Source organism: Diabrotica undecimpunctata, chromosome 6 (genome assembly GCF_040954645.1).
Source record: "Diabrotica undecimpunctata isolate CICGRU chromosome 6, icDiaUnde3, whole genome shotgun sequence".
NCBI lineage: Eukaryota > Metazoa > Arthropoda > Insecta > Coleoptera > Chrysomelidae > Diabrotica > Diabrotica undecimpunctata.
Genome location: NC_092808.1, coordinates 14,066,417 through 14,089,847, shown reverse-complemented (window position 1 = coordinate 14,089,847; position 23,431 = coordinate 14,066,417). Strand labels below are relative to the sequence as shown.

At 33.3% G+C, this 23,431-nt stretch overlaps 1 protein-coding gene across 1 annotated transcript in view; it reads left to right on the top strand.

The window, feature by feature from the left end:
• dachs (unconventional myosin-IXb-like dachs) overlaps positions 1-23,431 on the top strand; it is a 269,952-nt gene continuing 246,521 nt past the window's right edge. The window contains exons 1-3 of the mRNA XM_072534244.1: positions 1-133; positions 18,551-18,694; positions 19,968-20,053. Of these exons, the coding sequence (XP_072390345.1) occupies positions 18,573-18,694; positions 19,968-20,053 (208 nt within the window). The 5' untranslated portion in view covers positions 1-133; positions 18,551-18,572. The remainder of the gene's footprint in view (positions 134-18,550; positions 18,695-19,967; positions 20,054-23,431) is intronic.

Here is a 23,431-nt window from a genome sequence, read left to right as displayed (position 1 = left end):
TGATGACTGCAGGTGATATCAGGTGAATCGTGGATGTAATTTCAAGTGACTTTGAGACGAGATGTGATTTGTGTTTTTTCGGACGATCGCGCGAGTGACTTTTGTTAAAATTTAAAGGACTCTGAATCTGAAGGTACAGTTATCAATGCTTGTTTATATTTTTGGGCAATTCTTTTATTTAGGAATATTACCTATTGTTATTTAAATTATTGATAACTAGACTTAGGCAAATATGCAAATAAAAAAGTATGAAATATGCGCATAAATATGCAGTATTTTATGCAAAAATATGCAGTATTTTATGCAAAATATGCATATTTTTCTAGAAAATATGCATGTAATAAAAAATATTTACAATATTTTTTTATTTACAAAAATACTTACAATATTAATAAATACATAAACATATACAATTATTTTAACATATAAATATTATTGATGTTCAAAATTTTCTAATAAAAACTTATGGCCTCTATCTGAATAGGTACATATATTTGTAAATAGAAAAACAGAAAAACTTCTTTCCACATCAACTGATGTAACTGGTGCATTTTTCAAATTTACTGTAATAGATGGTTCTAAATTAAGTGGTTCGGAAAATGTCCCAGCTAGTAATTAAAACACTTTAGAAAGAACCTGGTAACCACTATTTTTTTTTCATGGTTACTTTAAATTTTTGAAAAATTTCCTTTCCATTAGTACCTTTAACGTTTTGACACAATGACTCAAATTCTTTTATTAAAACTGTACTCTCTAACAATGATAATTTGGAGGATTCTAATAGTGTTATAGTTTTCTGGACAAAACTATAATTTGATTTTATGATGATTATGATTGACAGTTGCTGTTGGAGGATGTTATTTTGGAAGGCTTGCTTAGCTTCCAATAAAGATTGGCGACTATCATCCATTAAAAGGTTAATTTTATTTTAAATCAACAAAATGATCAGCATAGAAATTAGCTGATTCCAACCATGTTCCTCAACGTGTTAAAATGGGTTGCGGTGGCAGTGGAACAGCAGGAAGCATATCTCTGTAACATTGTATTCTTACAGGTGATTTCGGGAATACCTTTTTGACGCTCGCTATTAAACTGTTGGACTAGTGGAAATTTTTTTTCTTACTTCCTCCGCAACTCTGTTTATTCTATGCGCTAAACAAGTGACATGTATTAAGTTTGGATAAAATATTTTTAAATTTTGTTTTGCCTTCACCATATATGGTGCGGCATCAGATAAAATAAGCAATAATTTATCATTAGGCACAGCAGCAGGAAGAAAAAAGTTTGGTTGGTTGGTTTTTTCCACTTGCTTACAGGAAATTAAATACGATTTTGTAAAGGTTTCATCGCTAAGTACACCAATCAATAAGTGCACAATGTATCTTCCTGACGAGTCAGTGGTCTCGCTCACATATATGTAAAAGTAATTATTACCTATTTCGGCTTTTATGTTGTTGATAACTTAGGAATATAACAAATTGACATTATTTCTCTTTAGAGTTCGTTCACCGGGAATTGCAATATTTTTTTAAAAAGGGACTAAAGTTTTCATTAGATAATTTTGAAAGCGGTTTCTTTTTTGAAAGCTGTGCTTAACCTAATTGATACAAATTACTTACAAGCTTTTGTACCATTCAGTTTTGTTCTTTATCTTTTAAAAATAATTTAATAAATATACAAACAACCATTTTTGGCACTTTTCGTAAATGATATTTTATTTATAACACGATAAAGAAGAAACAAAACTTTACAACCTGCAGTCTTTTTTTACAACCACTTTTACAACATTTGTATGATTGTTTGATATTTCCTTTTGTTTTTGAGCATAACATTCTATTTCTAAATTGTCATAATCTTTCCAACATACTATTTTCTTATTCTTCTTTCTACTTTTCTCTGCTTGCGTTAATGTCTGTTGATCTTTCAGAGTATTTCTCTATTTCAAATATTGTCCGACCATCGTTTTCTTTAGGCCTCAGAAATTAGCAAATAAAATATAATAAATAATATAAAAAAATATTTTTCCCGACACTCTTTTATACAGGTATCTAAAAATTGCTTTTTATAAATTTGATGATAATAATATGTAATTAATAGGGATTCAACGTCATTTTTTTACTTATAAACAATATATAAACAATGTAAGATTGCTATTTGATTCTAAATACCTACTTAAAGTAAAGATCGGTAAGTTATATGAAGAAGTGATACAATTTTATTGAAAAGGCGTAAAACGTCCTTTAAAATGAGAGTTCGTAAAGTTATTTTTATTAATTTATTGCGAAATTTTTGCAAAAATAGCTCCAAAAGTAGATTTTTTGAAAATTAATAATAACTTTTAGAAAAATGTACAAAACATTTTAATTCCATGTGACAATGGGGACAATATAACAAATATTCAGTTTTAAAATTTTCAAGAAGTTTCAATTAATAGTTATTAAAAAATTGAAATTAAACTGTTGGATCTACATGAATTCTAAAAGCACCAAATTAAAGAGATAGACCGGTAAAATAAAATTTCTCTCGAGACTGTGACTAATCCAATATCTGACAATTTTTTTAGTTATTATAGGCTTATATAAAGAAAACCTATATGTTTTCCGCATAAATTTCAACGTCTTTTTTAATTATTAACAATTTAGTGTAAAAAATGCCATTTTTTCGATTTTTTGCTTACCATTGAAGATCTGAATATTTAAAGTAAAATTACAAAATTTTATCTTTTTAAACATAAAAAAGCTGTAAAATGGCGATTTTTAAAAGTTGTAAAATTAATTTATTGCTTCAAAAACTGCAAAATAAGGCAACAACCTAGTTCTTAAAGCAGTCATCAGACCAAAACCAAGGAACCGGCCATATAAACACCAAAACAGTACAAATTACCGCATATGCAGATGATGTCGCCATTATTAGTAGAAGCAAGATACGACTAATGCAAACGTTCAAGGAAATTCATCTAAAGCACAAAAAAGAGGGCTTAAAATAAACGAAACAAAAACAAAAAAGTACATGACCATCAAAAGAACACCTGAGAATAAAAAATAATATAGCAATAGACAACTATACCATTGAACGTGTGGATGTGTCACATATCTGGGCACAGAAATCAATTAGAAGAATTCCGTAAGTAGCGAAATTAATGCACGTATTTCCAGTGGAAATCGTACATACTATGCTAATTAAAGATTGATGACATCGAAATTATTAGATAAAAGAACCAAAATGACTATCTGCAGAACTTTTATTGGACCGGTAGTAACCTATGGTTGTGAAACCTGTGTAATGACGAAAAAAGAAGAAGCCCAACTCAGGACATTCGAGAGAAAGATACTGAGAAAAGTATATGGCCCGGTGCAAGGGGAAGATGGCACATGGGGAATCAGGAGAAACGACGAGGTTAATGAACTGAATGAAGGGTATAAAATTGTCAGATTTGTGAAAAATCAAAGAATGTCATGACTGGGACGAGACAGCAACAAGATGACACGAAAACGACAAAGAAGACGTTACAGTGGAAGGCGGAAAAAAGCAAGGCCCAGGACGAGATGGTTAGATGACGCGGAAGATGACCTGAAAACCATGAATATAAGGCAATGGAGGAGAAGGGCCCAAGAGAGATATGAATGGAAGGAGATAGCCAGACAAGCAAAGACCCATCGAGGGTTGTGATGCCAAAAGAAGAAGAAGGAGTGATAACCCACAATTCTACGCGTTCAAAAAATGAAAACGCATGCATCTTCAAACTACAATTATTTATATTTCCGGATCTACTCAACAAATTTTAATCTTTCTTTTTTTAATTTAATTACTATTTAAATGGGAATAAGCCACAATTAAAGGTTAAAGTACGTTTATTGACGTTTCAATTTCCACTTCGGATATTGTTCTCAATTTTTTTTTTAATTTGTATGTACTCTTTGCGTACATTACAAATATAAAATTTGTTTATAAATTAATTAACTAATAAATAGCGTAATTTGTTTACACAATTTATGAAAAAGAAATTCCCCCAAAAATCGATATTTTTTTAATATATAGGAAAAGTTACTTCATCATCATCATTTTGGCTTTACAACCCTGTGTGGGTCCTAGCCTCCCCAAGAATTTTTCTCCAGTCGTCCCTATCCATCGCCTTCCTCCGCCAAGCACGTATTTCCATATTTCTCATGTCTTCATCGATGTTATCTAGGAATCTTGTTCTGGGTCTTCCTCTTCTTCTTTGACCAATAGGTCTATCAAGGAGCGTTTTTCTAGCTGGGTCGGCTTGCTCCATCCGCATTACATGGCCTACCCACCTCAGACGTCCTATCTTTATGTGTTTTACGATATCTGGTTCCTGGTATATCCTATAGAGTTCGAAGTTGTATCGTCTTCTCCAGACACCATTTTCATTTACCGCTCCATAGATGCGCCTTAGTATTTTTCTTTCGAAACATCCTAACATGTTTTCATTGCTTTTTGTTAAAGTCCAGGTTTCTGAACCATATGTTAGGACTGGGCGTATTATTGTTTTGTAGAGTTTTACTTTTGTATTTCTTGATATAACTGTAGATTTAAAAAGAAGATTAAGCCCAAAATAGCATCTATTAGCCGTGCAAATTCTGCGGTTTATCTCTGCGGTAGTGTCATTTTCAGTATTGACGAGCGTTCCCAGGTATACAAATTCGTTAACTGCTTCGATGACGTCATTTTCTATAACAAGTGGCCGTAGTGTTTGTGGTTGCGTACCTATTTTCATGTATTTTGTTTTATTGGTGTTTATTATTAAACCCATTTTTGTAGCCGCTTCTTTTAATGCTACGTACGCCTCTCGTGCTGCGTTTTCCGTTCTCCCAACAATATTGATATCATCAGCATATGCTAAGATTTGCACAGATTTGTTATATATTGAACCGGTAGTTGTAGTTGTGATTTGTGACGTACGTATTACTTTTTCCAGAGCTAGATTGAATAGTATACAGGAGAGTGGGTCTCCCTGACGTAGCCCGTTATTTGGTTTAAAAGGTTCAGAGAGTTCCCCCTGGATTCGTACTTTGCATTCAACTTTTTCAAGGGTTAGTTTGGTTAAACTTACCAACTGATTTGGTACTCCTAGGTCTATCATTGCTCTAAACAATTCTCTTCTATTTACAGAGTCGTAGGCTGCCTTGTAGTCTATAAATATGTGGTGCGTGTCTACACCTTATTCCAGTGTTTTCTCTAGAATTTGTCTTAGGGTTGAAATCTGATGAATTGTTGATTTACCACCTCTGAAACCAGCCTGGTATTGTCCTATTATTCGCTCTGCATATGGTGCCATACGATGGCATAGTATGTTGGAGAATATTTTATACGCTGCATTTAGGAGCGTAATTCCTCGATGGTTAGAGCATTCAAAGATATCTCCCTTTTTGTGTATGGTGCAAAGTATTCCAATATTCCAATCATTGGGAAGGGACTTCTGTATCCATATTTTTTTTATAAGCTGCTGTAGCGCTATTATGATATCGTGGCCACCTTCTTTATATAATTCCGCTGGGAGATTATCTATTCCAGGTGATTTGTTTCTGGCTAGTTTGTTTACAGCGTCTTTAACTTCCAGGATCGTTGGTGGAATCTCGTCTGCTCCGCTTACCTCACAGCTTTCGTCTTCCGAGTTTTCTTCTTCTTCCTCTATATTAAGTATCTGGTTAAAATATTCCGTCCATCGGTTTAGTACGTCTGTTCTTGTTGTTAAGAGATCGCCATTTAAACTTCTACATTGATTTGTGTTTGCCTTAAATTCTTTTCTGTTGATGTTAACTTTCTTATAGAATGTTCTGAATTCTTTCTCTCTGTTGAGGTTTTCTATATATTGAAGTTCCTTTTTTAAGTGGTTTCGTTTCTTCATTCTGTGTATTTTCTTTTCTTCTCTTCTCTTTGTCTGGTAATTCTCTATACTTGTTCTAGTTCGGCGGGTAAGCATTTTTTGCATAGGCTTCATTTTTTTTCTGTGTTGCGTCTTTGCATTCATCGTCAAACCAGTGATTTTTCGGGTACAAGTTTCTGTTCCTATTTCATCTTGTGCTGCTGACTCAATATCTTCCCTTATCCTGTTCCAGAATGAGTCTATATCTCTCTGGTCTTCTTCGCCTAGACTTTGATTCCTTAACCTATTGGTAACATTTTTCCAGTACTGTTTTGCCACAGTTGCATCTCTCAGCTTCTGTACATTCCATTTCTTTCTATATATTTCTTTTTCTTTGTTGGAGTTTGAAATTCTAGCCCTTAGTGTTGAGATCACTAAACAATGGTCTGAGTCTATGTTTGCGCCTCTATAACTTCTGCAGTTTATTATGTCCGTTCCGTGTCTTGAATCTATTAAGATGTGATCAATCTGACTAGTTGTTCTTCCATCAGGGGAGGTCCAGGTTACCTTGTGTATATTCTTGTGTTCAAAATAGGTGCTAGCGACGGTCATGTTTAGTGCTGCAGCTAAGTTTATCAGTCGTAATCCTTTATCGCTACTGATATTGTGTAGGCTATGCCTTCCTATAGTCAGCATAAAAACTTGCTCTCGTCCTATTCTTGCATTCATGTCACCTAGCACTATTTTAATGTCATTTCTGGGGCATCTTCTGTAGGCTTGTTCTAGGTCTTTGAAAAACTGTTCTTTAATGTCTTCTAGTTTGTCGTCGGTCGGGGCATGTGCATTAATTAAACTGTAATTAAAGAATTTACCTTTTAAGCGTAAATAGCACATTCTTTGACTGTAGGCTTTAAAATCAATAACTAGGCCTTTTGTTCTTTGGTTTACTATAAATCCCACTCCATCTATGTGTTGGTTTTCATTGCAGCTGTAATATATGGAGTGGGTTCTCTTATCAAGAATGCCTGTTCCCGTCCATCGCATTTCCTGCAGTGCCAAAACATCTACTCTGTACATGTTCACTATGTCTAGTAGAGATGCGAGTGCTCCAGCTCGGTACAGGGTTCGGGTGTTCCATGTTCCTAATCTTAATTCCATTTTTCGTTTGCAGTGTCGTCGTCGTAAGTTCCGTCCGGCTAATAGTCCTTGAGGTTCCGTAACATATGATTTTTACAGGAAGAGGTTGTTAGCCTCTAGCCTAACCCCCAACCTGGAGGGCCAGGGACTCTGTTGGGTTGCCATGCCAGTCTGTTTTGGTTCACGGGTGGTATTTTATTTCCCACCTACCCGCCAGTCCTAGGACTGGTTAGGGCGTTCCCCTATCCACCACCTGGGGACGCGTCCGATGGGCGACAGACAACATCCACACGGACTTAAGTTACTTAATACTACTTAATATTACTTAATTTTATATAAAAATAAACTATAACGTATGCTTACATTGATATGTAGGTATATAAGAAAATAAGTGTATATAGATACATATATATTTATTAATTTATTTATAATTCAAGAAGAAATAGTACATTTTACAGCTAACATCTCATTCTTTAGATATAGATATATTGTATTTCTAATTCAATTTTTTATATTATAATAGGAAATAATATTTTTCATAACGTTAAACTCACATTTTATTTGAGTGTATGTATAAAAAGTTTCACAAATTACAAGATGGATTTATGTTATTTTCTGAGTATGCGTATAATTATCGAATAATCATACAAATTATTAATATTTGATTTCAAATAATATATTTCCTATATTCGATAATATTAAATGATATATACAAATATAATTTTTATTTAACACTGAAATCACGCATTTTCTTTTTTTAATTTTCAAATATACCCAATATGAGGTAAACTTTTTAATTTCTAATATTAAATGTATTGTTAGAACACTCATAAAAAAGATACCACAAGAAAAAGTGGACTTTTATCTACGAGCAATATCACTCAATACTCAATACTTATTTCTAATTACAAAAATTGAATGTATTCCCGAAATTTGAAGAAAACTAAAAATATCTCGAAAAATATTGAGTGTGGGTATAGAAAATGCTATATAAAAATGAAAGAGTATCATAGATAAAATATTTCTAAACAATAAAATACAGGGTGATCTATTAAAAAAATTGAGAAAATCGTAATTTTGTTTTGTAGTTCACTCTGTATACAAATTTTAGTCAATGATTTCAATTAAACTTAATTTAAACTATACTCTGTATAGTAATACAAAGCCTAATATTATAAGAACAAGAATTATGAGAGGAATATTAATATGAAAAAATATATAGAGCGTTCTATTTAAAAAATTGTATGTTTGCTATACCACTTAGTTATTAATCACCCTGTAGATTCCACATATTTTAAACGGCAATGAATAAGTCATGGGAAAGTACGGAGTCGGTGAAAGAAATAAAAAGGGAGAAGATTGGTTCAGTTTGCACACTACCAAAACATGCCTATTTCAAATATATTCTCTAAAAAAATTTAACAGAAAATGGACTTTGGTACCACCAACGAATCACTAAGAACGAAATTGACTTTAACCAAATAACCAAAAAGATTGCAACAATAAAAGATGTCAGTGAAATAATTAAATTTCAAATAGGCAGCGACCATAGACTAATCAGAACACAAATCGTTCTAGATCTAAAACAAGAAAGAATAAAATAAATCACAGAACCTACAGTAACCGGTATAAATATTAACAATCTAAAAAAAATTCAGATCACTACCAAAGGACAATTTATTAATGAAATATTACATCACCAAATCAACAGCTCTCAATTAATGGAAATCATCCTTGATAGTGGCAAAGAAATCTGAAACCCGCAAAGACTATATGAACATAGGAAACTGTCTAATAAAACCAAAATAATTCTATGCTAAGATTATTAACTTAACAAAAAAATACCTATTTTTAAAAAGAGCGACAGAAAATACTGCAATAATAACAGATGAATTACACTTTTAAGGATTGCAATAAAAATATTCGAAAAGATACTTGACAAACGGATAAAGCTAAAAATTGAAAACACAAAAGCATCGGGAAATTACGAAAATGAAGGAGCACAGATGACCACATAATGACGACTAATGTTCTAGATAACTGTGGAAGTACCTGTATATCTCACTTTTAGTGTATCTCCCTGTATATTTAATGAAAGGTAATACCCATAAATAGGATTAAAAACATTGTAAATTTAAAGCAAAAATGGATGAAGAAGCTGACATAAAAGCACGCAAAAAGTCTTTTAAATGGAAGCCTAAGCCATATATAATAAACCAACACTGATTTGATTAACTGAAATGGCTTATTAAATTAATTCAGTCAGTACAAATTACCTAATGGCATGTGGCAATCAAGGGATAGAGCAATTAGTACCAACAACAGCATAAATAATAACTCGACGTCAGAGTGGTTAACGATCGTACTGTCAACCGAATAGGTGTCTTCTGCTACTCGTTTACTAAATCGTCCACTAAGTCAATTCTTAAGTAGAATTTATTATTTTCTAGTCGGTGGCGAACAGGTAAAGGCGTTTTTATATTTATGAAAATGTTCGAGTCGGTGTGGGCCTATTAACACAAATATTATGGAGAGTGCAGTGTAGGCTTTAAATGTTTTATGAGACATTTGCATAAATTCTCATAAGATATGTCAGGAAAAGAAAGCTAATAATGTAATTATTATACATACAAAAAGTAAAGGTACCGTAAAATGGGGTGAATAGGAACGGTTTCCAACGTTCAGCTAAAAAAAGCCACTAACACATGTTGCAAACATAAAACTTACGCATTGTCATTTGGGTCTTATTGTCATCGAATGCCATAGTCTGTGGACTAGTACGCATTTCGATGCGCATCGCCCCGCCTCTAATTTTCCCATTGGCTCTTGACCTGGAAATCCCTATTTATCGCTCGATCAGCACATATAAATATTGGCGATTTTCAGGTCAGCCAAGTCAGTCCTTTGCGGGCTCTCCGAGAGCTTATTGCTCTCGGGGCTCTGCTTCCTGCATTTATTTTCCATACTCTGTGGCTGAGAATTGTTTCAACTTAACTTGGTGTTTTTATTTCGACGAAGAAATTGTCATGTAAGAAATATCTTGCCTTTTTCAAGGCAAGACACCAAATAAATATTTAAAGTCCATAACCCAAAAATGGACGTAAGTAGAGGAGCTCTCGACGTTTACTCCGAAGCCCTCTACAGAGCACACGGGGATATCAGAAGGTGGTTAGACCCTTATTTGTTCCCCCGAGGTGACATTACCTTCCCCTTTTGATATTTAGGTGTTATAAAATTATAAAGTTAATCCACTATTCACAAAAAAATTAAAACCTGGCGTTCCTATTCACCCCACCGAGAAATTATTGTGTTCCTATTCATATATTATTGGGGTAAGTAGGAACAGGTAAAAAGCGTATAAGGTGTAAAGTAACATACGCATATAAATGAGGAGCTGAGTGTCAAAGATGGACTACTCCATTTTGTACTTTTTTCAGGAAAGCTGAAAAACTGTAGCGCCTTATATTATCTACATCCAATTGTGTTTTTTTATGAATATACTTCTAGCGTCTCTGAATACTTCTGAATAATGAAAATGTAAATTATTTATGGTTTATTCCCTAAAATCAATAAAGAAAATAGAGTTGGCCGATTTTGCAACCAAGCTCTGGAGCTGTCCGTTTTTGAACCCAATGTCGCCATTTTAAAATTGAAGTTGTCCGATTTTGAAACTACATATTAATAAACAAGACTACCTTCAAATTCGGAACAATACATCGGAAAACTTCTACTGGGTATTATTTCTATTACAGTAATTAACATGTTTTAAAGCAGGTGTTAGTGAACAAAAAAATACGCTCCATCATAAATCGTTATTTAAAAAATTAAATTACTTGTAAGTAATAATTTAAGTAAGATCATTACAATATATTAAGGACTAAGTCGTACTGAGTTTCATCCCGCAGGTCCTCACATTCGCAGGATTCACCATAGTCATTCTCTTCTTGATTGATAGCATCAATTTCAGCATTTGCTTCATTTGATGAGCTGGTAGATGTACCACTGGTAACATCAGAATACCAACGCAAACATTCCAACTCTTCCCAATTATTTCCAAAATGTTTCGTGAGAAGAGTCTTTACGTCAGCTATTTATTTCGGATTTACTAAACAACCCAGAGTAATTGGAGCTGGATTAATTTGAGAAATAACTTTTCCTTTTTTTTTGTGATCGACAACTTGCAGCTTGTCAGTGTTAGAATTGTATGCCAGCTCTCTTGCAATCAACACGTTAGTTTTAGCTTTATTGCGAACAAAAGGGAAACGTTTGCACTTGGAAACGGCAAAGTCAACACCCTGTGCGGTTTTTAAAAGTTTTTTAGCTTCATCTTTCCAATTTACCGCAGTCCAATTCTCACCCAGTTTTTTTACTTTTCCATATTTAGAAAACACCTCCAAGTACTCTGACACTTCAATTATCGTTCAGTTTTTTAAACTCTTTCTCCAGCATACCAAAAACTTTGTTCATCATCATCACCAGTAGCTCGACAACCATTTCTGGGTCCTGGCTTGTTCTAGGATTTTCCGCCATTCTGTTCTGTTCCTTGCTTTGTTTTTCCAGTTGGTAATCTTAAGTGTTTTCAGATCTTGTTCCGCCTGTTCCATGTATCTAAGTTTGGGTCTTCCCTTTGACCTTCTTCCCACTGGTGTTTGCCTCATAATATGTTTTAGTATTTCAGTCTCCAACATTCGTTCAACATGGCCCATCCAGCGCAGACGTCCGATCTTTATGGATGTTATGATCTCGGGTTCATTGTATGCTGTGTACAGTTCAAAGTTATATCTTCTGCTCCATATGTCATTTTTCTTTACCCCCTTATATATGTGTCTAAGGATTTTTCGTTCAAATGTGCCTAATAGGATTTCATCGCTTTTCGACAGTGTCCATGTCTCTGATCCATATACAAGGACCGGTTTTATCAGGGTCTTGTATATTTTGCATTTGATTTTTCTTGTGATGTTGTTAGATCTTAGTTGTTAGATCTTAGTCCATTATATCTTTTATTAGCGATATGTATTCTCTTAACTTCTTCACTGACATTGTTATCTGCGGTAACTAGTGAACCTAGGTATGTAAAATTTTTCACGCTTTCGATATTATAGTCTCCTATTGTCAGATTCTGTAGTCATCTGCAAATGCCAATATTTGTACACTTTTTGTTATTATCGTTCCTCTGGTGTTGACTTTTGACTCCTTATTATTTTCTCTAATGTGATGTTGAATAGAATACAGGATAGGGCATCTCCCTGTCGTAGGCCCGTTCTCACATGAATTGTATCTGTTAGTTCGTTTTGAATTCGAATTTTGCTTTGTACTTTTAAATGTTTCTTTTATGATATCAATGATTTGAGTTGCAATATTAAACTCTTTCAGTGCATGGATCAGAAATTCTCGATGGATGCTATCATAGGTACTCTCAAAGTCAATGAAAAGATGATGTGTGTACCAAAAACTTTGTTCGCTGGAAGAAAAGAGTGACCAGTTACCAAGAATACAAGTTCTAAATATTCCACATTATTAGGAGCATAGTTATTTAACCAAAACGCGCACATTGCTAGTACATTCATGTTTTTATTTTCGCCCGCACAACCATCAGCAACCAAACGAACCACATTAATTTCTGCAAGATCTCCATTTCTAGTTTTTTCACATAGCTCATTAAAAACGGCAGAGGCAAGTTGGTTGGACGATTTTTGCATATCGTTTTCACACCATGGATAAGTTTGAGACAGAGTCTTTATTCAGTGAAGTTGACGAATTACCAGAGATGACAGCAAGATTATAGCGGTACAGTTGTCGACTACATTTAATCAGGTACTTTTGGAAGTGGCAAATTTTTTTGCATATAGAAATAGATTGTCAAGAGTCCATTTCTTTGCTCAAAAAATGCTCGAGCCTGCATTTTATGAAGCATCTTTTTGGTTTCCCATGAATTAATCATATCAGTGTCCTTTTTTTGTGTAGGTTGTTTTACTTTCTCTTCAAACTCAAGGCAAGTTTGGCAAACATCTGTAAGAAGTGACGAAAAACTGACATTGAAACGTGTGTTAAAAATGTGTCTAAAGTAAGATTCTTTTACCTTTAAACAAGTTTCGTCTGTGCTTTGATCATACATAGCGTAAATTTTGCTGATGTTCACATCAGAACTATGGTAAATTCTCTTGCTTATACCTCTACTACAATGAGACTCAATTCCCATAATTTTTTTAATAAAATTAATAACAGATGCTTGTTTTTCTACAAACGCTGCCTCGTTTCTATTGCCACCACGAGTTTCTTGGGGCACCAGAGAACCATCCTTCTTAAAACGCTGGAATACACCTATTATTCGATGCTTTGTGATCCCTAAAATCTGTAAAAATTTCTACACACCTCTACTTGAACTTGGACCTCATTTAACACAAAATAATGGTAGATGAATGCTTTGGAAGGCCCACCTTTCATATTTCGCATTCTTGCTGGGGCAGATTCCTTGCAATACTGGAGAAGAAAACTATCTTGCTTTGTTTTCTCCTTGGAGTTGTAAAAAGCTTAATGAAATCGCCAAACATCTCTCATAGTTAGCAATGGGCAACCTTTTTTATTACTACTTCCATGCTTACAAGTTGGATAAATTGGTAGTGATTTCGCAGAATACCTGAAGCAAACAAAAAACACGTGTTTAATCTTCGCAGGGATAAAAATTAAAATTTATACATTAGTATTTTAAAAACCAAAAACGGTGTTCGCAGGTAACATAAACCATGACAAGACGTAAATTAGTATACACAGACGACATGCTAACTTACCTTTTAATCTTATCCTGTTCCCGTTTCCAATTATTTTTGTCGACTAATCTCTTTCTGGCTTCATTTTTAGGTGCTCCAACTACGTTCACTTCCATTTTTCGGAAAAATAACAAAAATATTGTTAAAAAAAACACGAAAACGGTTAAAATAACGTCGTTAACTGTTGCAATATTGAAACGCAATGGCCACTCTCAGTACATGAATTAATTTCCCATGACAACGTGACGGAAATACTACCATTCGATTGGCTGTAACAGAGCAGTCCGATTCTGCTACAAAATCAAGTTGGAATTGCTCGGAAAAAATCCTATAAGAATGTACCTTATAATTCAATTTTGAAAAAATGGAGTTGTCTGTCTTTGATACTAAACTCCTCAAATATAAAGTTTGTTTTATTGGAAAAAATTATTGTTGAAATGAAAAATACACTTTTAAGGTAGGCTAATATAAACATAAATCACTAAGATCATTGTTAAAACTAACCATGTTTTTAAACTGAGACGAGGTATTCACGTTTGTACACACAGACAACTGTCTTATAATATCATCGGGTTTAAAAAATGCTTCCTCTTCAGTTTCGGAAAAATTTCCAAGCCTTCTTCCTTCTTAAAACAGCTCTTCTTAAAAAAGATTCCTACGTAGCCGCCATCTTGATGATAGAGAACTTTAGTAATGTCGAACTTGAAAGATTGCTTGGTCGTGCCATACACTTTGACCACTAAGAAGTCTCCAGGGTTAACGCAAGTGTTCGTTTCTTCATCAGATGACAACACTAGCTCCTGTCACTGTCTTGGAGAGAGTTTTCTAACGCACTAGATTCTCATTTTAGCTTTTTAGTGCGACTAGAAATTTCTTTTGAGGGATTCGGTTCTACCGAATCCTGATGGTCTGCTTCAGGTTCAAACTCTTCTTCCTCTAAATCTATCGCCACAACACTTTTTCCCGGTTCGACATTAATATTTGTTTTGTAATGATAAGACTACCAAAGAGCATTGAAGTACTATTATAAAAATAATACCTCAATCAACCATGGGAGCTTATCGTCTATGCTTCGCCTAGCTTAGTATCTCAAGTGTGAGTTCGTCTTGTCTTAAACTAGGAATCAAACCTGAACCCCTATACTTAAGGCAACGATGGCATCAATGGGCTGCTTGTGTGTCCTCCCAATTAGACGATTAGATCCTCCTATGAACTGCAGTTATACCATGTGAGTAACTCCCAATTAAGTGGTTAGGTCCTCCAATGGTTAATAAATGTTCATCCTATGTGGTCAATAAAGTCTGGAATACAGTCAATAAACCCAAAAGAATATTGCAGACCATAAAAATGAAGCTTATAATAATTTTTGACTCCTTTTATAAATTTAAAAAAACAAGCAAAAAATTATATTCCCACTACGTTAGAAAAGTTGATTGACAGAAAGTAGGGAGACTAAACTGAAGTTAGCAAAGATGTCATAGGATGTTCCTATATGATGGAATTAGCTTTTCTGTCAACCTAAAACAGAATACTTAGTCTACCAGACAGAGAGAGAGAGTGAAGGCAAATATTTATTCTACCAGAGAGAAAGAGAAAGAAAATAAAAACAGAGGGCACCAACTACTTTTTGAAGAAAAAATAGTAAAACAGAAACTAAATGTAAAGAAAAAAAAGAAAATAATAAAGAAATTAAAATAAAGTAATTATTTAAATATAAATTAATAAAGATAGTGACGTTTCTAACGTTACAACATAAAAATAACAATTAGTATTTATGCATTCAGATCTTAGAAATTAAAATATACATTTAAAACAATTTCAATTTTAACAAAAAGTTCCTTATATCACTCTGACTGATATATTTCCTTTAAGAAAGTTTTTGGGATCGGAACTTAACCAAAAACATTGTCCCACACAAACTGTAAATGGTCTGGAACGACCATGGAACATAAAAATTGACAGATCTTGTTGGCTCCAAGTGAATATTTATTTGACGCGTAATGTTAAGCGGAATAAGATCAAAGAAATACCAATCTGTGTTATATAAACAAACTTAAAATATTTATATTGTCAATCTTAGTGACGTAAAAAAATTGAAAATATTTTTCGGTGTTTTAACATGTCCGAAAGGAAATAGAAATGCTTTAACTTTACAATTAAAATAGATATCTTCAGATCCTTAAAATACTTAATAAAACAGCAGGTTAGAGAACTTACCCAAACGATCTGTCTTTATGCCATATTTCCACAATGATATTTTTCGTACTTACTTCTGAAGTGTATTACATTAATGAATATTTGTAACTATATACGGATTTTTACATAATGTGTTTAGTTATTATGTAAATTTTTAAGTTTTTTATGTTTATACCGTTAATTATAAATATTTTATCTTGTAAAATGGTGTATCCGTTAATAAATAAATAAAATAGGTCAGAGAAATTCATAAAAAAAAACAATCAAAATCCTTTTGATTTATGTAGGACAGTTACTTAAAATTGCTCTGATTATTTTCTAAGCAGATGATTACCAATAATAAGATTTCCGGCTTTGCGTCCTCTTTAATCAATATTGTTTTTTTCCCAATAAAATGTAATGCACTTGGGAAATTGTTAATGATAACATGCAAGGATTAGCATTAATAGTGTATATCGTGACTCACTCAATAACAAAACAAGAAGGTGTTGCTTAACTACATCAAATTATAGATATCTTCTCGTTATCCGCTATAAAATTTACACACTGTTATTGAATATTTTTCAAGAATTAAATATTGTAATCGAGAAAAATTCAAATCGGGGTAGGCTGTGAACATTAAATCTGTTATAATAATTGAAGTTATAGACAGTTATAAGTAAAAAATGGCAACTGTATATATCAGTTGTTTGAAGATGACAGGAATAATATTGCCGAATTCTACCAAAACTGTACTGACGGCCCAGAAATTATAAAATGCGAGGTAGAACACGCTATAAATAATGCTAAAATTAGAAAAGCTTGTGGTCCAAATGATACACCAACGGAGTTGCTGAAAGAGGCGAAGTTGTAGAAGAGGCTTTAGCGTCTTTAGGAAATATGGGAAATTTGTGAAAAATATCGAAAAAATTTAAAATACGTTTTAAAACAACTTTTTTTTTAATTCGTGAAAAATACCAGCAAAACGAAGTTCGAAACATAATAATTATAAAATATTTATTCCTCGCAAAGTTATTAACGAAAAACCTTATACATTAATTAAATAATTGTCACCACTAGGCAATTCAGTTGCCACTTTGGAGGGGCAAGCTTTCAAATTATTTATTCAGTTTTTTTATTCTAATGCCAATTCTTGTATAAGCTTGGTATAAAGCAGCCTTTTTTTTAACTTTCAAGAAAAAAAGTAACAAGTTCTATGGGGACGACAGTTCTATAACATTTGTGAAGGATCCAATAACCTCATTTTTTGGTAACTTTGACGTTTGGTAATCAATGCTTAAACGACGATCTGGTAAAATTAAACCTTTCTTAAATTAAATACTTCGTTGAAAAAATAATTCTTTTCTATATATACATCGGTTTAGAACGTCTTTCGACGTTGTCCGATACCTAAACACCATCTCTTCCTATCTTCGCAGTCGTTTGTTGTTAAATTTCTTTCGCTCATGGACTTGTTTACGCCGTGTTGCCATTCTAATCTGGATCTTCCTCTTTTCCGTCGACCTATCGGTTGCCATTCTACTACTTTTTTGGGGAGTCTTGTTGCTGGCATCCGTTGAACATGCCCATACCACCTTAATTGTTTCTTCTCTACATCTTGAGTTATATTTCCTTCTATTCCCATACGTTGTTTTATTACATCATTTCTGATTCGGTCTCGTCTGGAAATACCTAAAGATCTTCTCATTGCATCCATCTCTACTGCTTTTATTCGCGTTTTGTTCTTTTCACTAATTCTCCATGTTTCAGCGCCATAAAGAAGAGTAGTTTTAATCATGGTCTCATATATATTAAATTTTCTTCCTTTCGTTATCTCTTTACTCCACAGTATACTATTGAGACATCCTTAGACTTTCTTTGCTTGAGTGATTCGTTTTTCTATTTCCCGTGTATCAGTTCCTGTATTGTCAAAGGCAACACCCAAGTAGTCATAACTCTGACAGCAGGAAATATGTTGTCCGTTTTCGAGGTCTATGTTATCTGACTCGTTTCCAATACAAAGATATTTGGTTTTTGTTGTATTGACATTCATTCCCCAGTCGTTATATTATTCTATCAGTTTTCTAAGCATGTACTGCATGTCTTCCCTGTCGGTCGCTAGCACTATCTGGTCATCAGCAAACTGGAGTGTATATATACATTCATTGCTAAGCTCTATACCCATCCTATGCACCTTTCTTTTCCATCTTTCCAATGCCGCTGCAACATATATCTTGAATAAGGTTGGTGAGATACAGCATCTCTGTCGCAAGCCTTTTGTAACCAGGAATTCTTCCGTTAGATATTTTCCTGATTTTATCTGTGCCTTTGAGTCTCTATATAGTTCTTGTACAGCATTTATCAATGTGTGGTTGATGTTAGATCTTTTCAACGTTGTCCACAGTTTTGTTAAGCGGATGTTGTCATATGCTTTTTGCAGGTCTACAAAAGTAATATGAGTTTCTAGATTCTTTTCTCCTAAACTTTAATTTGAAAAAGGTCATTGAAACCAAATACAATATATTTTTTTAATTTCACTAGACTATTTGTATTTAGTACAAAATTTATGACTTGTTTTTTTTTAATTGTTCAAAAATATATTCGAAATGTTTAAAATATTAAAATATATCATTTTTAATTTTAGACGTTAGAACAATGCCTGCAGTATGCTGTTACCTGATGAAACCTACGAACAAAATGCTGTATTCACGGGGCATATCTTGGCAATGCTTCGGATGTATGACGATTTTCTATACCACTACAGGATTCGACCTGAGTTTTTTTGCAGGTAAAATCACAATGAAATATCAAACAGACATAGTTTTGGTCTAAAAAGGTACAGTTAATCTATTGTATCAAGTATTACTATTTATTTAGTTAGAGAAGTGAATGATTTTGATGAAATATTGGTTCCTTTTCTGACTCTACAACCAAAGTTTTCTCTTATTTTTTGTAATGATATATTCCCTGCTACTTCTATATAGTCAAAGATAGGACTAGTTTTAATTTTCTGCGGGGATAGGCCATAGATCCACTACTGATTTAATAAATTCGGTCAGAGAATCTTGAATGTAATTTAGAAAATTTGTTTTTTATGTAATTTGAGATATGTATTTCATTATCTTTTAAGGCTTCACTCAGTTATTTTAGATCAGATCTATTGTGGTCCTCTAGTCCTAGATTACGAGTATATTCTCTACCCTGACACTTTTTAAAAGGTTTAAAAGCTTTAAGACTGAACCTTTCATATAGCTCTTTGTCGGTGGCTTTTTTTTAGCCTAATGTAAAGAACCGTACATTTACCAGGCTATCGCACTGACACAAAAGGTGTGACAGACTGTGACTCTAGGTGACAGAATCTGCATAGATCATCATCTACCAATCCCATCAGCTTTAACTGCCTATTTAGCTTACCTTGAACCGTTAACAGATCCACAAACAAGTGCTTTGACTGTTTTCCTGTCTTTTCTAATTGGGACTGCTATAAATTTTGATCAATGTTATATAATGAACTGTTTCCTCCTGTGTTTGTCTTGGTGAATTCCTTCACCATTCTAAAGATTTATGTGCTGCCCACTTTTTTGTAGCTGCTCTTGTTACTGGCTTTGCAACAACACAGAAGAATTCCGGTCCAATTCCTTTATGACTCTTGTACCTTGGTACCAAGGCTACCGTAACCTTGCTACGGTCTTCTAGTTTATTTGGCGTGGGGGTCAGCCTGGGGATTAGGCGCCAATCCCCAAGACAACCACTACGTAAACCATGTCACCATCGACGGTATAAATGAACCGTCCTCTATTCTCAGTAGCAGTAATGCATTGGTTAATGTGTAGTAGTATCTGCGGGCTCGGAAGACTGAGACCTCGGAAGCCTTGAAGAAGACATTAATGAGGATGTTAATGCTGATAAGAGTTAATTTTCCATAATTCTTTAATATATTAGTATCAGACATATATTTTTGACAGTACAGTGTGGAAAAGAGCAGTTTATTTTTAAAATTTTACTTGATAGTTTTATTGTGGCCTTATTTCACTGCATTCAAATTTTAAAATCTGTTGCAGATATAAAGAAAAGCAGGCTTTACAGAAGAAATTAACCCGCGTCCTAACTGCTACACGGAATAAACAGGCTAGCTCCAAATGTAAAGGTAAGGTTTTTCTATATACTTATACAAATATGTGCCATATTAATTACTAGAATTATATTTGATATGAATATTCTTCCTTCTATTTAGTACAAAATTTGCTATGTCTCTTCCAATGCTGAGATATTTGATTTGTTTTGGTATTAAGTATTAGTCCCCATTTCTGATATTCTTCGACCAACTTTATTATAATGCATTTCAAATCTTTCTTATTGTTTGCTATGACGGCGTGTTCATCTATTATTGAACTCTATTCCCATACCATGGCACTTACTTTTTTATGCTTTTGCTATATATATTTTCATTAGTGTTAGCTATTAGTGTGGAAAAATGCACCAACCTTGACTTAGACCTTTCGTCACAGCAAATCCTTTATGAGCATGTAATTTATATTGATTTCCCGAAGTACTTCCCAAAGTTTTTTTATTGGCACTGTATCTTAGGCCAATTGCAGATCAATACAAACTATGTGTATTTTTTGATTTTTTGCTGTTTTCTTGTCTACGATCTGCTTTAAGTAAAATTCATTATCAGCACAAGACTTGTCAGCCCTGAACTTGTAAATTAAAGTTGCAATTATAAAACGTTCTGAATGGCTTTTTTATCCAGCAGTTCACGATCATTTTTCATTTATTTTTCTTTAATGTAAGTACCCATAGGATTGAAGTTGCTTGGAAATATTTTTTTGCTATGCCCCATAATTAAAGTACCCTGATTTTACCGGCAAAATAGCTGTTTATGGATGAATTAAAAAGAAGTAAACAATTATTACAAAAGTTACTTAACGTTTACTTTATTTTACGTCTCTCATAAACATAAACATAGTTGATTCGTTTAGTTCTTCTAAACATTGATTGAAAACATAACAATAAGTCATATTTTTAAGTCATACAAAATGTTAATAATTAGATAGACTTCTATCAAGAACTACTATACATAATATACTATTCTCCGTTCACAAATTGTTGAGAGCACGAAATGTGCCTCAAAGCCATAAAACAGTCGTAAAATTTGTATCATCATAGGCGTTGCTGAGGTGTTTATTCATTAAATAATAATATAATGTTTTAATACTGTTATATATAATATTAATAATGTTTTAATACTAATATATTTAGCAAAAAACAATTAAAACTTTCACGGCTAATGTTGGTTATTATATTATATTAATAAAAATAAGAATTTAACCATTAACAATTCTGTAAATAAGAATAACTTATCTCTTTGGATATTTCAATACTAATCTTCGCGTTTAATCACATTACTAGAAAACCTGGAATTCATATCTGAAGGTACTATTCGTTGCAAGATAATTAGGATGGAATTCCCCAGATTTTTAATAATATAATGGGTATAAAGATGCCGGCTTTGGCCACGTACCTCGTCTGTTCAGTTTATATTCGAAACTTAACTTGAAAGGGTGAAGTTATTACGAACGAAAACAATTTTTTTGTTTAGTACGTTTTTGATCGCGTGTAATTTACGGCTCGTCGGTGTTTCCGCGTCTACGGTAGTAATTAGCGTCTCGAATATTTCTTTTGCGAATTATATGCAGTGCGTGAGTGATTTTTTATCCCATATACCTACGAATATATACGTACCTTTCGCTCGTGCTCGTTTTGTTGGATTATTTGTGATGGCTTCATCATCAACATCATCAAGTTTTACACCGGTACTGTTGCGTACAGTCAGTAAGTCTGTCTATTCACCAAGAGAGAAGACTATTGTCCTGAATGTTCAAGTTGCCCTGGTTTCTCAGAATCCCACAAACACTGTTCGCAACATAGTCGAAAGTTGTGCCAACATGACTGGCGTACGGGAGTCAACTATATATAGGTTCTTATCAGAAAGAAAAAAACACGGTATAGCTAACCCAAACACAAACGAACACTTAAAGAGAGGGAAAAAGCCTATTGAAATTGATGAATTTGCCAAAAATGGTATTCGAAGGAAAATTCATGGATTTTTTTTTCAAAAAAGAAATACCAAACCTAAACAAAATTTTACAAGAAGTTAGAGACGACCCGAATTTGCCTCATATCGGACGGACTAAATTGTGGCAAGTTTTAAAAGAATTAAATTTCCGGTGGGAGAAATCAGACCGAAAATCACTTTTGATTGACCGGGAGGAGATAAAATGTTGGCGAAGATATTATCTAAGAACTATACGAAAATTTCGGGCTGAAGGAAGGCCAATCTTCTACCAAAATGAAACGTGGGTAAACTCAGGTCATACTCTAAAAAAAATTTGGTCAGATAAAAATATATTAATCTCCAGGCAAGCCTTTATGGAAGGTTGGTCTATTGGTATCTCCCCACCTTCTGTAAAGGCAGTAGATTAATAATTTCTCACATTGGCAGTGAAAAAGGATTTGTTAAGCATGGTTTGTTGGAATTTCAGTCCTAAAGCACAAAATACTATCACGAGGAGATGACAGCTGATGTTTTCGAAGAGTATTTTGAGCAGATGATTGAACACATACCACCAAATTCAATTATAGTATTAGATAATGCACCTTATCATTCACGACTAGTAGAAAGACTTCCAACGACTGTGTGGAAGAAACAGGATATATATAGAAGAAACGGCAACACAAATATAAGTTCAAGAAATACGTAGTTGACAAAATGGCAGAAAGGCGAAACATCACAGTCCTTAGACTTCCACCCTACCACTGCGAAATAAATCCAATTGAACTCATTTGGGCACAAATGAAAAGTTAGGTGGCTAGAAAAAATACGTCATATAAAATACAAGCTGTACGTGAATTTTTATACGAGTCTTTACAACATATTACAGAACAAAACTGGAAAGATGCAGTAAGACATGTAATAGAAGAAGAACAAAAAATGTGGGATCTGGATAACATAATTGATGCGACCGTAGAGATACAACCGCTAATTATTAACCCTCAAGACGACTCGGATTCAGAAGTTGATCCTATTTATTTTGAATTTGAATAGTTTTCTAATCGTAATTATATAAGGTAAGTAATAATAGTTGTAATCGTAAGGTATTAAAGGGGAAAGGGGCAAAATGTCGCCTGTCAAAATGTTCAATGTGTTTTAAAGGTATCCATTTTTTTTTAAATCCTGAGAAAACTAAAAAGCATTTATGAAAATTTTAAAGGCAGAAAAAAATTTATTAGAAAAAATAAAAAGTTTCTTTTGCATGCAATATTTTCAATTAAAAATTATACTATATTTTCTCTTTTATTTTCACTCCTGTTACATAACATATTAAAATAAACATTGTAGAAGTTTTCAGGGACTTTCTGCCCTCAGTAATAATGTAATCTTTCATTCTGAGTTTAAATTTTTCAAAAATATTTATTAGTTTTCTCCGGATTCTAAAATAATGGATACATTTAAAACACATTG